Genomic DNA, 13,944 nt, shown 5'->3' with positions numbered 1-13,944 from the left:
TTTATTAAGTAAATAAGTAATCCAACCGTTATTGCATATGTGTCCAACAAAAATACAAATAAAATAGAAATTATTTCATACTTTTTAGCGTTTTTCGAAGTCGGTAATATTTTCTTTGAAAAGCACCTTTTATCCTGTATGAGTTTTGATTTAGAAAGTATGTTATGCAAATTGTTGGTAACATAAATTTAATTTTGACTAAGGTGTAAAACATCCTTCATACTAACCAAACAATTTTTTAAGCCATAAATTATTTTGATATTTATATTCAAAAATTTGTTAACTTTAGAATTGATAATTCTTATTATACTTGTAATTTATAAATTATAATTGTTGGGAAAATACATTTAATTAATATGGAAATTACTTTGATTAGCTATATAGTTTTTTGAAGAAACTTCTTGTTTTTGACATTTTATTTGGAAAATGGCATTCCATATGTACCAACTTAATAAAAATACGTGTAGTAAAAATAAAATTCAGATGATACAAATACAATTAAATTACGATAAGTACCTAATGATTGTCCCGAAAGTTTCTTTCGTTTTATAAGGAAATAACAGATGCACAACATTTTTTGCTTTGTATTATTTTGTGGAATAACCCATTTTGTAGTAATAGAACAAAAACAAAAGAAATTTTTGGGACAATCTAATATAATAAAAATAATATATATAAATGCCCGAAGAATCAAATTTCTACCAATTTCATAGAAATTCATAAACGTATAATCTTGTCATACCCTCGAACAAATCCTCTACAATTAGACAGTGGATACATTTTGTAGAATTTTTATTCGCAAATGTAAGGTAACAATGTGCAAATATCCTTAACGAACAGTATTATGTTCGAACACTGAAAGACTTCTCGAAAAAAAGTGAAAATGTCAAATGCAAACTTACCACGCGTCGACGATCTAGAGAAGAGTCCTCAATGGACTATTCTCACCAATGAAATAAATGGTCTGGAACAACTATGTCGCTTGAACAACCATCGTCATCCTAGACGGCAACCATTGAGATATAATTATCATCGATATTCGATGCCTCAGATGCAAAAAGCAACATCTGTTTGGATAGAACCTAGTAACGGATTGAACGAAGATTTTCAAGGAAACAATGAATTTTCAAAATATAATACTGGAGAGACATATCGGTGGAACTGGAGACCGAAGACAGAATTTGAAAGAACTTATTTTTTCTATGATTATAATCAAGGGAATCTTCAGCATGACACGCAGAAAGATTATACTCCTCTTCATTGTAATAAATCTTTAAGTCAAAATGTAAATACTCAAGAATCCAATGAATATCAGACATGCGATAGTTCGTTGCTCCGATCAGATCGATCCCTAAACTCTTTCAACGAGGGCAGCTGCGCACAGATTTACAATAGGATCTACGACAACGAGCCTGCTTATAGTGGAACCAGAGAAAGACTGCACGAGATCTTCGAGCGCAACAGATACTTGAGAAGAAAGTTCTTCTCCAGCATACCAGACAACGATGCGACCAATTATATCGGTGACTTTCCCAAGGAACTTGAGAACAAAAATCCCAGCTCGCCGTTGAAATATAACGGATTCGGAAGTACAGAAACCATCACCAGTCAGAGTAATCAGTCATCCTTAAGTAGCAACGACAGGAAATCTAGGTGTCAATCGAATGTCACTACTCTTGGGGCCGAGGAAGACATTTGCAACAGCGAGTTCTCTCACAAGACCAGTTATTCGAAGAGCAGTTCGGTAAACGTGGATCACATGCAAGACGGACGTATCATGTCGACCACGACAAATGGAAAATTGTTAGTGAACATTGAATCAGAAAATGAGGTATATCAAGTGAACGAATCTACGGGCTTAGATAATGCAGTTTCTATGAAAAATTCTATTCTAAATAACAGTTTAGTACCTAGCCAAAACTTCAATTCTATGGATAATTCCAAGTATGATTTAGATGATGTTAAACAACGTGATACAGTTAGTCAGTACGAATCAAATGCATGGACGTGCTATCAACATAACTTGGAATATAAGAACGAGAGTAAATATCAAAATGGAGAACGTAAAATTAATGGTAGTAATGAAAAAATTGATCAACTTTTGAATTCTCAAACGAATAAGAAGTATACGACAAAAGATATACTTCAACAGCGTCAAGAAACAAACAAAACTAATAAATTTGAGAAATACGAGTCCTTGAGCAAAAATCAAAATAAAGATGTGTATATTTCAAATCTAAACGAGCAAGAAATAAATATAGGACCTGAAGATTCCAAATGTTCGTATCGATTGCAGGATAATTACAAATCGGTAGAAAATATCGTAGGATCGGACTTGTCTATTTCTGAGATCAATAAGTCAAATGGAACGCCATTTAACAAAGATAAAACTTGGATGAAAGATAAATTCACTTCACGAGCGACAAATAGATGGGATTCTTTAGAAAATCTTTGCATATCCCTACCAAATCTATCTTTTTACGAAAAAACGTCGAATTCTTCGGATAATAATTTTACGAATAATTTAGCAACAAATCTATCCCTTCAATGTGATTCGAAATCAGGAACAAAATCTGAACTATTAATGAACATCCCGAACGAACGAGGTAGACAAGAAAACAAAAAGAATCGCAGATATTTCGCGTCACAGGTCGATCTACCAAATACTTGCAGAGAACCAACGAGCTTATCTCTACGAAGAGTGAAAATAACAAAAGTGCCATCTCCTTTGGACTTGTTCAGAGTGAACGAGAAGTACGAAGAAATGGAGGCTTTTGAAAGGAAACAGTTGAGTGCGATGAACGCGTCTCCTGTTCGAAATTACGATCGTCCTGTAGAAGGTCAGGCGACTATCATTGAGGACGAATGTTCCCCTGATGACAATCGAGGAGACATAACCTGTAAACAAAAGAAATCTCAAAAAATTTCCTGTCTTGATGAATGGCGGGTGGTAGCTGTATCTGAAAGTAGAAATTATCCTCGGAGGTGTAATTTGGAGCAATCTCACCAGACGAAGGAGCATTCACCGAACCAACAAGATTTACATAAATCCTACGACGATTTAATTATGATGAAGGATCTACAATCGCCACAACTGTTGTCTAATTACAAGAACTCGATAATCGACCTACGAACAAGTGGTTCTAAGACAAATTTTGAGCAAAGTACACAGGTGGCCGAGCTCGAGACGTTTCAAGGAAGAAGTAGCGGGGCCTCTTTGTTCGATCATATGAATTTGATCAGCGGACCACAAGCTAGGAGCGGAAGCACGCTTCCCTCGGTTTACGGGCCGATTCCGTACAGTCAGTAAACATGCGCATAATTTTTCTGAAGTAATTCTTTTTCTGCTATAAATATCCGGGGTACCGGTAGGATCGCGTTTTGCGCGTCTCTTCTTTTCGCTCTCTTCTTCTTCTCTCCCTTCCTGCCTTTCTTGCCGTTACTAAACGTTTAGAGTATATTTCTCGATCATAAGTATATCCACTTGTGATAATGTAGATGTAATATCTAAGGAGAGGAAAGTGATGCTTTAATGATGATAAACATGGAGATTTTAGCCGTATAGGATACTAAAGCGAGAGTGGGAAATCATCCTTTTTTTCATGTTTTATTGAAGATTTCAATTGTATAAGATATTAAAATAGGAGAATGGGATAGAGGAAGATAGAGGAAGATATCACTCGTTTGCAACAAAGATGAATACATCCGGTTACGTATTCAGTTTGGCTACTATAGGGAAAGTAAATATATTTGTATGATATTTTGGTTGGTTTAAAAGTGAAATTTTTATTTGTTTGTTGATATCAATTTCAAGCGTTTGTGAATGATTTTAAGAATATTTTTCGCGATATAAAAGGATATTATGATTGGGTTGGATGATTGGAAGATATTATGATATCATCTTAAATAATATAACAAATATTGGTATACATATATGTATATGGTAATTGGTATTGTAATATAATATTAATACGATATTAATATAACATATAATGTGAGGAAATGGTATTAAGATTATAGAAACCTTTTCTTGAATTTTGGATATATTTTAAAATATAAAAACATATTAATTAACACATTCACGGATAGTAATTTTATAGAAATTCTAATGTAGAAATTTATATGTTTTTTAAATTAAAGGAAGGATAAGAAATTGAAGAATGCGTGCGTGCGTTTTCTTGCTATCTAATTCAAATAAATACAAGACATTCTCTTTTTTTCCATTGATAATTGGCGTAGCTAAACTCTCCTGTACAATAATTTATCAACTAATAATATAAACGAATCAAAAAGTTGGAAATTATAGGTTATAGACTCTTTCTTAATAAGTTTATAATTTTAGTTGAAATAGGTTGATCAGACGACGTTAATTTATAAAGATAAGATAATTTAAAACAAGATAAAATTATATGGTTTAGCATAGATATCATTATTATGAATATTGAAACTGAATTAAATTACAAAATATATGTTTCTTTGTACTCTTTATCATATTGAACGATATGTCATCTATATTCTTTGATACTACTTTTTAAATTTCCTACAAATAATTATTCGGTTAAACTAATTAATTATTTAAATGATTAAATGGGTGAATCATACATGTTGTCGTTGTTTCGTTTTTTCTCGTATATAAAATTTGATATTTAATAATAGGTCATGTAACATCATTATTATTATTCGTTTTTTGCAAATTTAATACCTTAATTCATTCAAGAAAATATTCACTATAATTGTTAAAGATAGATGTATTATATATGTAGCGTATTTTGTTTCAACACAGTTGAGGAAATAAATGTAATCATGATGGTGAAATATCTCATAGCTGGTCAGAGATTCATCAGACCGAAACGCATCGGTCGTTTACACATAATTTGTACCACAAGCTTTCCCACCTTTTCTCTTTTAAATCTACACGTCAAATTTTGCTATTCATTTAATTGCGAAAAATCAAGCAACAATTATTTTCTTTTTCTATTATTCCCACATTACACACACGCACACACACACACACACACACACACATTTGAGTTTAATATAGTTTTCAAATATCAATTTAAATTCAAATAAAGTATTATTGAATTTGACGTTTCCATTATACAACACGTTAATGTGTATGTGGGTGTATTTTGGTGTGTCACTTTGGGAATGGATATTATAATAAAAAGCTAAAAAAAATATTCAATTGCAATTTAAAAATCCATTTATTTATTTTTAAGTTTTTAATGGTATTTAAAATAACTTTAAACGGAAAATGGTTCATTGTCATTTTGGGTTTATAATGTAAACATAGTATAAAATTTGAAATTCTAGTTGTAGAATATGTAGAAAATGTTATGTAAGGTACTTTGCGTAAAAAATATTTTATTCATTGTTTTAATTGATTGTAACAGATTTAATCTCAGTTTGATTCTCAGTCAAAAAATATATAATATCGAAGGTTATATAACTATTATTTAATAATTAACGGTAAAGTTAGGGGTTTTTGATATGTATTTAAATGTACTATACATAATTAATTCAAATTAATTATTTACATTATAGTAATTAGATAACGAAAATAAAAAGATATATAATATATAATCATATTTTTGTTTCAATAAAAACAATATATTATAGTTATGTATGATGTGTTACGAGCTGAAAAGGGTAGGGTTATTTCTAGATTACGAAATTGTTCGTACAGCTGACCCAGTGTTGTTAATCGCATCAGTAGCCGAAGGATTTAAGCGGGGGGATGAGCCGACGTATAGCTAACGTCGAGAGCTCTAAAATGTTGGTTATTGTGGGCAAATCGACGTGTCGCGATACGATGTATGGTCAACACCGTGAGCCGCAGGAAATGTTATGAGTCGGCTTCGCAACATTATTAACAAATACGCGATACGCTTGGAGCAGATATAACGTTGAAAGTTTTCTGAATTAGGACCACAAGGAATTAAATAAGATTGACTTGATTAAAGCCTCAATATCAAAACTTTTTCAGCATTCAATTTTTTAGCTTATCAGGAAAATTGAAGACTGCAGAGGAAGACCTCGATAAGACACTTTTCTTATCTTTTCTGGGGAAGCAGTTTTAAGATTCAGTACATTGTTATGTTCAATACTAATGTTATCAAAACTATCTTCTGATTTAATTTTAGAGTTAAATATGTGTCCCTTCATCTTCTTTAAGATGTTCAAAATATTATATCTTCTTGATACTAGAATATTAAAGATATTAAAATATTGTTTCTTTTCACTCTTTCCAATTATAATTTCTAAGGGTATTAGACTCCCTAAAGTTGCAATGCCGGGCAATATCTGGGCTTTGACCCGAAAAAGTTAATAATTGTATCCTTAGCTTCCACAAAACTTTGTCAACTTATGAGCTATTTTTATGAAAATCTTACATTTTTAAAACTAACAGATCGTCTTCATTCTCAATTACGTTATATTAAATTCTGTTTAATTATAGAACGGCATTACAATCAGAAAATCAACAAAAACATTGTTTTTCTTCTACGATTTCCAACTATTTTTTTAAATAATTATTAATAATAGACATACCTCTATTTCGGATAATTTTGCGAAGAAGACATAATGTATTAAAAGTTAGGTCCCCTTTTACTGAAAACAGATAGATTGATCATTTAATTAATTAATAACTTGTTAAAGTACAATGTCATGTAACATTAAGCGCTGGAAATGAGTGCGAATGTTAAACATTGAGCGTGGATCTTTTAATAACAACATTGTAAAGAATCATTAATGAAATAGAAAACAATATAGAGATATTAAATATCTTCGAAGCACCAGAACTGCATTAGTTGGTATTTTAATCCACTCAGCACTTATATATAACTATAGTTAGCATGTGCCTCGCAATTCGCAATAGTCTAGACGTAGACTCGTATTAGTACACGCACGCGCAATCTGTGATTCTCTCGTGTTCACAAAATCTAGCCTACAGTTGCATTCGCTTTATCAGTCGTGTGATCTCGCTGACCCTTACGGATATACGCGCGTCGTGCATATAGTACTTTTGCCTCTAATTTGTAAATAAATTTTCGCAACCCTTTGAACAAAGGTGTCCATTGTAGTAAACGCTTAAGAAGCAGACTCAGGGATGAGTCTAGGTAGTTGATACGTCACTCATTTGCATCGATTGCTTACGCTTTGATGTAATATCACAGTAACTGTTTCTTATTTCATCCTGTATACAGACAACATTTTTGTATTACTTCTAGTTTATGATCTTTCTTTCTTTCTTTCTTTCCTTTTTTGAGGTTAGGAAATCTGCATTATCTTCATATATTCTTGAATATGTAGTAATAAAATATTTCGTGAGAAAAGGGATTTATTGTGTGTGAATGTGGTTAGTCTACTAAAGCTGATATTTGTTGAAAGATTTTTTTTAATTCGTTGTTTACATTCGCATCAAGATCACAAATTAAATTTTAACATATTTAAAAAAATTGATTTGTTAAAAAATTCTAATACTTATAATATTTGACTAGAATTTATTAAGTTATACTTAATTGTTTAATATAAAATGAAGAATTTTATTGTGTCTTTTGTTTATTAAAAATTACTGGAAATATATGGTTTATCTGAATAAATATTAATAAATATCAATTCAAAATATGTATATTCATAATCTGATCTGACATAAAGTGAAACATTGACGTTTTACACGTGAAACATTGCGCATGAGAGATAGTTAGAGACATAGTTATCATTCATATTTGAATATTCTTCTAAAAGATTCCTACTCTATGAAATAAAAAATTGTTATTATTATATAATTATCAACGTCGGATTACCTAATTGTACATTATTCTAAATACGTGAAGCTCCGCGAAAAATAGAAATTCGAATGAATATATCTAAGTATATATTCTCCCACAATGACGTTAATAACTTTGTAATTGATGTGAATTGATGTAAAAACAGAAGAACTCCACATGTCAGCTAAAATTCCAAAAATTTTTCTGTCTTTTATATTATGGAAACGAAATCCAAAGTCTTGTCAAAAAAAATATTTTTTCTGTTGATTAATTCGCAATGGTTAATTTCTATGTTTAATTTCTAAGTAGGAATAGTATCTTTTTTAAATTTAAATTATTCTCTTCCAATTTGATCAAATAGAGAGCAGAACTTTAGATCAATAATTGCTAGAAATGTTAGCCAATATATGATGCAGGTTGTTATTAGTCTAATAGAAATCGCAATTTATTTTCAAACAATTTAATAGTTTTTTCTGATGTCGACTTCTCCTTCAAATTTTCTTCTCTAAATAATTGAAATTTTCTTTGTGCGAACTAAGAAATCGTATAACTCCCTGTTGTAGGAACTAAACGTGTCATGACCTCAATGTGAGTTAAACCACTATTCTTTATCTGCAATCCAATTTTTCGCATACAAAGCCGGTTTTCCGCCCTTGTATTTTCTGCATGCCCTAAGAATTTCGAGAGAATCGAATCCAAAGACGTTCATGAATACAATACAATATTTGTATTTTTTCACAAAAGTCCCATTTTTTGTATTCAGACGTGTTAACATATGTAGATATAATAAACAATATAGATGATATTTAATGGTAAAAAGATAATCTGTGTATTGTAAATTATTTTAAATTTAAATCCGCACGGATATTCTTCGCGGTTCATTATATACGGAGTTTTATATACCAAGTCATAATTTCTTCTTACACCCATCCTTATATTTTGGATTTATATTTTTATCTCTTTATTCATTTATATTCTTACGCATATATATGTCTTCATATGTTTATGCTTTTATACTTATATTTCTATGCCCTTATACATTTATGTTTATAAGCCCAAGAAATTCTGACAATATATGACGACATTGAACACTTATGCTGTTGCTATTCGTTGGCAGTTGCCTGTAACGGTCAGAGACTTAAAAGCTTTGTTCCCTTCTGTTTAATTTTCTATTTCTCCAGTATGTATTGATCGAGTTAGGGTGCTTCATAAAGGTTTATTGCTTGTTATGTAAGAACCGCGGAATTCCCGTGCAGGCCCTTACGGATTGCACCGTGTGTGGTAACGTTTGGTATTCATACCAAACACGTTCAGTTTATATGCAGTCCATTTCAAATAAATCTCACAGTTTTTTCGTACTGACAAAATGATCTTTACCAGTCTTTCATTTTACTGGCAAATCATCTTTCCGATGATAAATGATATTTGCTCCTACATTCTTTCGAACCCAGGGCCTCGGACATTCTGCGATTTTTTCGTGCCTAGGATCTCAAACATAAATAATAGAGGATTGAAGTAAATATCTAACTAGAATCAGAATTTTTAATTATACGAATTTTGAGAAAACTAATTCTTCGTTGAATTCATGAATTGATACAAGTTGAAAATAAACTTTAAAAGGTTAAAATTATTGCACGTACTTTAATGATGATTAATTTAAGTGAAAATACCCTACTATTAACATATTATATGTAAATGAAACTATTACATTAATAATATTAAAGAATAACATATTTTATACAAAAATACGATACTTGTTCTAATATAAAGGATTATTCCAATATATACATATATTCTAATGTACATAATATATTCAGGAGGCATGCGGTGGGAAAGTTAGAAAACTGGCGCCGTTTTGATTTAATAAATTCTGTAATATATGATAACATCTGATACAAGCGAAATAATATATAGGAAGTGAAGTAAAAAGACTACATACATATAGATAAATATATAGTGTATCTCTAATGGTAATTATGATAATGGCGAGAGTTGTAATGTAAATATTCACCCAGTTAATGTAATGTTTCGTATTTCAACATTTCCCTATTCTTCGAATAGTAACATACAAAATAATTATTGCAGTCATAATCATATCACATTATAGCGGGTAAGTTCTTCATACGTTTATGTCAAATATATTTGAAAAATTATAGAATTATCGTTGTGTGGGAATAAAGAGCATTATCATTATGTTCGCTGTATGGAGAAATATTTTAACCTTTGTCAGAAAAATAAAATTGTTTCTACATTTGAGTTTTTAAATATAGAAAGATGTCCAATAACTTTGTGAAGTTGTAATTCTGATTGTAATTCACGATAATCAAGTACATTAAATTGAAGGATTGAGTTACGGTTTTGTCTACTCGCTTACAAGTATAAGTACTTAGTGTGGATTTCAGTCTAGTATTTATCATAAAATAGCATTCATTTCGTTCGTTTTCCCACTTTATGTTTTAGAAGGACACAGCATGATAAGTTTCTTCTTCATGATGTCGCCTGAACTTAAACGACGAATCTTGTCAAAACGTTAGCATTGTTGCATGAAAGATTTCATACAAACAGTATAATGGTACTATAGACTGAACGCATTAAGCATGGGTCTTCGTTCTAAAAATACTTAATATCAACTTATGAAGAACTTGTCTGCCACTATCTCGAACGATTATTTTGCTGATAGATCATCCGAAGAGGGAAATTTCAAAATACATACGCTAATTAGATGAATATTACGGACAGAAATGTTTCACAACCTCCTCCATCGCGCGCTGGGTAAATAATTATACATTTTATAATCGTCAAAAGGTATAAGAACATAAAGGAAATTTTCGTTGGTAACAAGGTTCAAAATCGACCAATTTCTACTAAATTCCTTTCTGATTACTTTATCTCTAACTAAATAAAAAAAAAAAAAAAAAAGAAAAAATAGCGAATAAATTGAAACGTATAAAATTTGTATATGCTATAATGGCTTAATAACTGTAAAATTACGTATGACTAAATTTTCAAATCTTATATTTCGTAACGCAACGTCACGAAAGAAGAGACGCCTATCTGCATATCGTTAGTAGTTAATCTATCTGTACATCAATATATTTTAATTATTTAAGCATCATTCACGGCCCCTGCTTTAAAAAAAAAGGCTGGAATCTTTTGGTCTTCACCAATCTGGAAACCCAATTTTTCAAGTCGAATTTTATACGTACTTGAAGTACTTATTGAATAGAGTACGACGCTACCAATTTTGAGTTTAGGAATTTTCCCGCGCAAAAGTCGTTATACAAAAAACATTGCAAATTTTGACGTATTTTCTATATAGTTTATATAGGTTTGTGTCAGGTGCCATTTTATTCGGCTGCCGTGAAGCATCCGGCAACTATACTAGCGCATATGCTGCTACGAACACATAATTATAGACATAATTGAATGGTTTATTAGAACTCTATTCAATAAGTACGTCAAATACGTATAAAAATTGACTCAAAATATTGGGTTCCTAGAGATGAAGACGAGGCTGAAAAAAAATCAAATTTTCAGTTTTTCATTTTTTAATTTTAATTATGACTATTAATGTTTGTAATTTATAGTACACAGTATTATTAATGACAATATGAATAATGTTTTTAGAAATAACAATATTATAATGGTATAGTGAAACGAAACTTTATCAGATGAATTCATTTTCAAATTCATCTTTCTTATCGTCTATAGTTTAAAGCACCTAATACGAACAAGGAAAAGTCAAAATCGTTGGGTCATCGATTTTGATAAAATTTTTTCTAACAAATCTGAAGCAAAAAATAAGCCGGTTTTGTCAATACTCATTATTTGTGAAGATATTTTTATATTTAATTTATTGATTTCTAGAAATACAAAATAATGTACTCATATCGCAACAACTGTCGTAGTAAACGTATAGATTCGTGAACTACTCCATCACTAATTCAAATTTCTCTTGATCAATAATTTTTTTTCTATTTTTAGATTTTCTTTTCTTTTAAATTGTTTTCATGAATATATTTATATATTTTTATACATTTCCTTTTATTTTTTAATATCTCCCATTTTTCTCTTTTTCAATTTATCGTAATTGTGTCATATTATTCGAAGTCGTTTTATAATTTTCCATTAGCTCCTTCTTGCATCAAATCACGTTTTTGTTTATAAAATATAGCACATACATGAAATTATAAAAAGTAAAAGGCGAACTTACCTTATTTTATTTCTGTAATTCTTGTAGTTATTAAAATCATTTCATGGTATGACAAATAAAATTTATTTCGCAAGAAATGCGTTTCTATATCTTGATTTCTCATAATAATCTACTACTTGTTCCTTGTTATGGATATAAAATACTTGCACTACATAATAATAAAATATAATGTATTTTAAAATATAAAAGTAATTAAAGTGATTAAATCATTAGCAAGATAATTGATACTTCTTTCACCATAACTTTACAATACTTATAATATATACATGATATGTATACATATATTCAAAATATGCATATACAATATATTATTAATGACTATTAATGACTAGAATGTGATACGTGTACATAAAGGATATATGTATGTATACTGTCATATGTAATGGATTAATGGTCATAATTTATGGGTTAATTCCATATGTCCTTATGATATATGTATACCAATACACGAAGTAGACATTTCATTAGCGACGGCGTATGTTTCAATTTAATATTAATCAAGAAAGAATGATATCGTTGGCTTTTGTCACAATTTATCTATTTTGTCACAATTTCTTAACACATTCGATGTAATGCCATTAAATGTAATGACTGTCATTTCTTGTCTAGGTTTTGAAGAATTTGATTTGAATCCGTTGTATAATATTGAACATTAGAGATTATTTAAAGCTTGACACTAAACATACATATGTATACGTTTATGGAAATTTAACTTTCATTATATAAACGATAAACTCAGCAGTATTTAAAGATAATACAGTAATTATAAAAAAAGGGGGGATAATTTAAAAGAAAAAGTCATAGAATTGAATTATTAAGTTACAATTATAACTCAGTTTTTCAAATTGTCGGATAGGTATGTGCAGGAAAAAATCAATTTTACATTTCGAAGGATTCAGTAATCGTGAATTTGAAGTTCTCTAATCTATTACTTCTAAAACAGTTACTATGTAAAATATTTCTAGATCTTCTTTTGAATAGCTAGCAGACATCACTTAACCAGAAATTTCTATAACCATTAAGTTAAAAATCAATGATTTCGATTCTTTGTGCCTGATATTCTCTTACATACAGTATAGTGCATAATGGAAAGCATAAGTAACCGATTAACAACATTAAACAAAAGAATACGTACTCGAATTAAAAAGAAATGAATGCTATCGAGGCATAATAACAAACGCTCTCTATTGTAGAATCACCGAGGCGTTATGTGGAGGGTGAGGTGACAATTCACTATCGTTCACCAGTGCGTACAGAGGCAAAAGAACCATTGAGCGAAGAAGAGCTCGCTCGTCGAAGCGCGGAGAATATGCGACGCGTTTATGAAGAAGAACGTCGCCGCAAATATCTTCAGGAATTACACGATATCAATTCACGACGACACACTGACAACTTTATGTAAGTTTTACTATTCTATCTCCTTTTTTCTTTCAATTTATGCATTCTTCACCATGTCACCAAGCAGGGAGCGTTAGTATTTTTTCGAACAAAACAGATATTGTTCATGTGAAAAATATTTCTTATTCAATTTGTGCTTTCAGTATATATATAATATATAAATATATAAGTGCATATATATATATATATATATATATATATATATATATATATATATATATATATATATATATATATATATATATATATATATATATATATATATATATATATATATATATATATATATATATATATATATATATATATATATATATATATATATATATATATATATATATATATATCATTATTATAATTCTTTTTGTAAATATAATGTAAGTAAAGATAAAAATAAAATGTAAGGTTTGCTATAATATAATATAATATAATATAATATAAGGGAATGCTCAAACGATATTGGTCTTGCTAGATCGTTCGGATGCTGGATCGCAAGATCCACGCCGTGCGTGGTCTCAAAAATATGTATGCTACTTTATCATTAATTTTATTATCGAATTACCA

The 13,944-nt window shown here is 29.8% G+C and overlaps 1 protein-coding gene across 1 annotated transcript in view; it reads left to right on the top strand.

Moving 5' to 3' along the window:
* The window catches only part of Cap (Cbl-associated protein), a 491,821-nt gene that overhangs the window by 459,502 nt on the left and 18,375 nt on the right, over window positions 1-13,944 (top strand). The window contains exon 24 of the mRNA XM_072021537.1: window positions 13,176-13,380. Within this exon, the coding sequence (XP_071877638.1) occupies window positions 13,176-13,380 (205 nt within the window). The remainder of the gene's footprint in view (window positions 1-13,175; window positions 13,381-13,944) is intronic.

Source organism: Bombus fervidus, chromosome 19 (genome assembly GCF_041682495.2).
Source record: "Bombus fervidus isolate BK054 chromosome 19, iyBomFerv1, whole genome shotgun sequence".
Taxonomy (NCBI): domain Eukaryota; kingdom Metazoa; phylum Arthropoda; class Insecta; order Hymenoptera; family Apidae; genus Bombus; species Bombus fervidus.
This window is presented reverse-complemented; position numbering and strand designations above follow the sequence as displayed.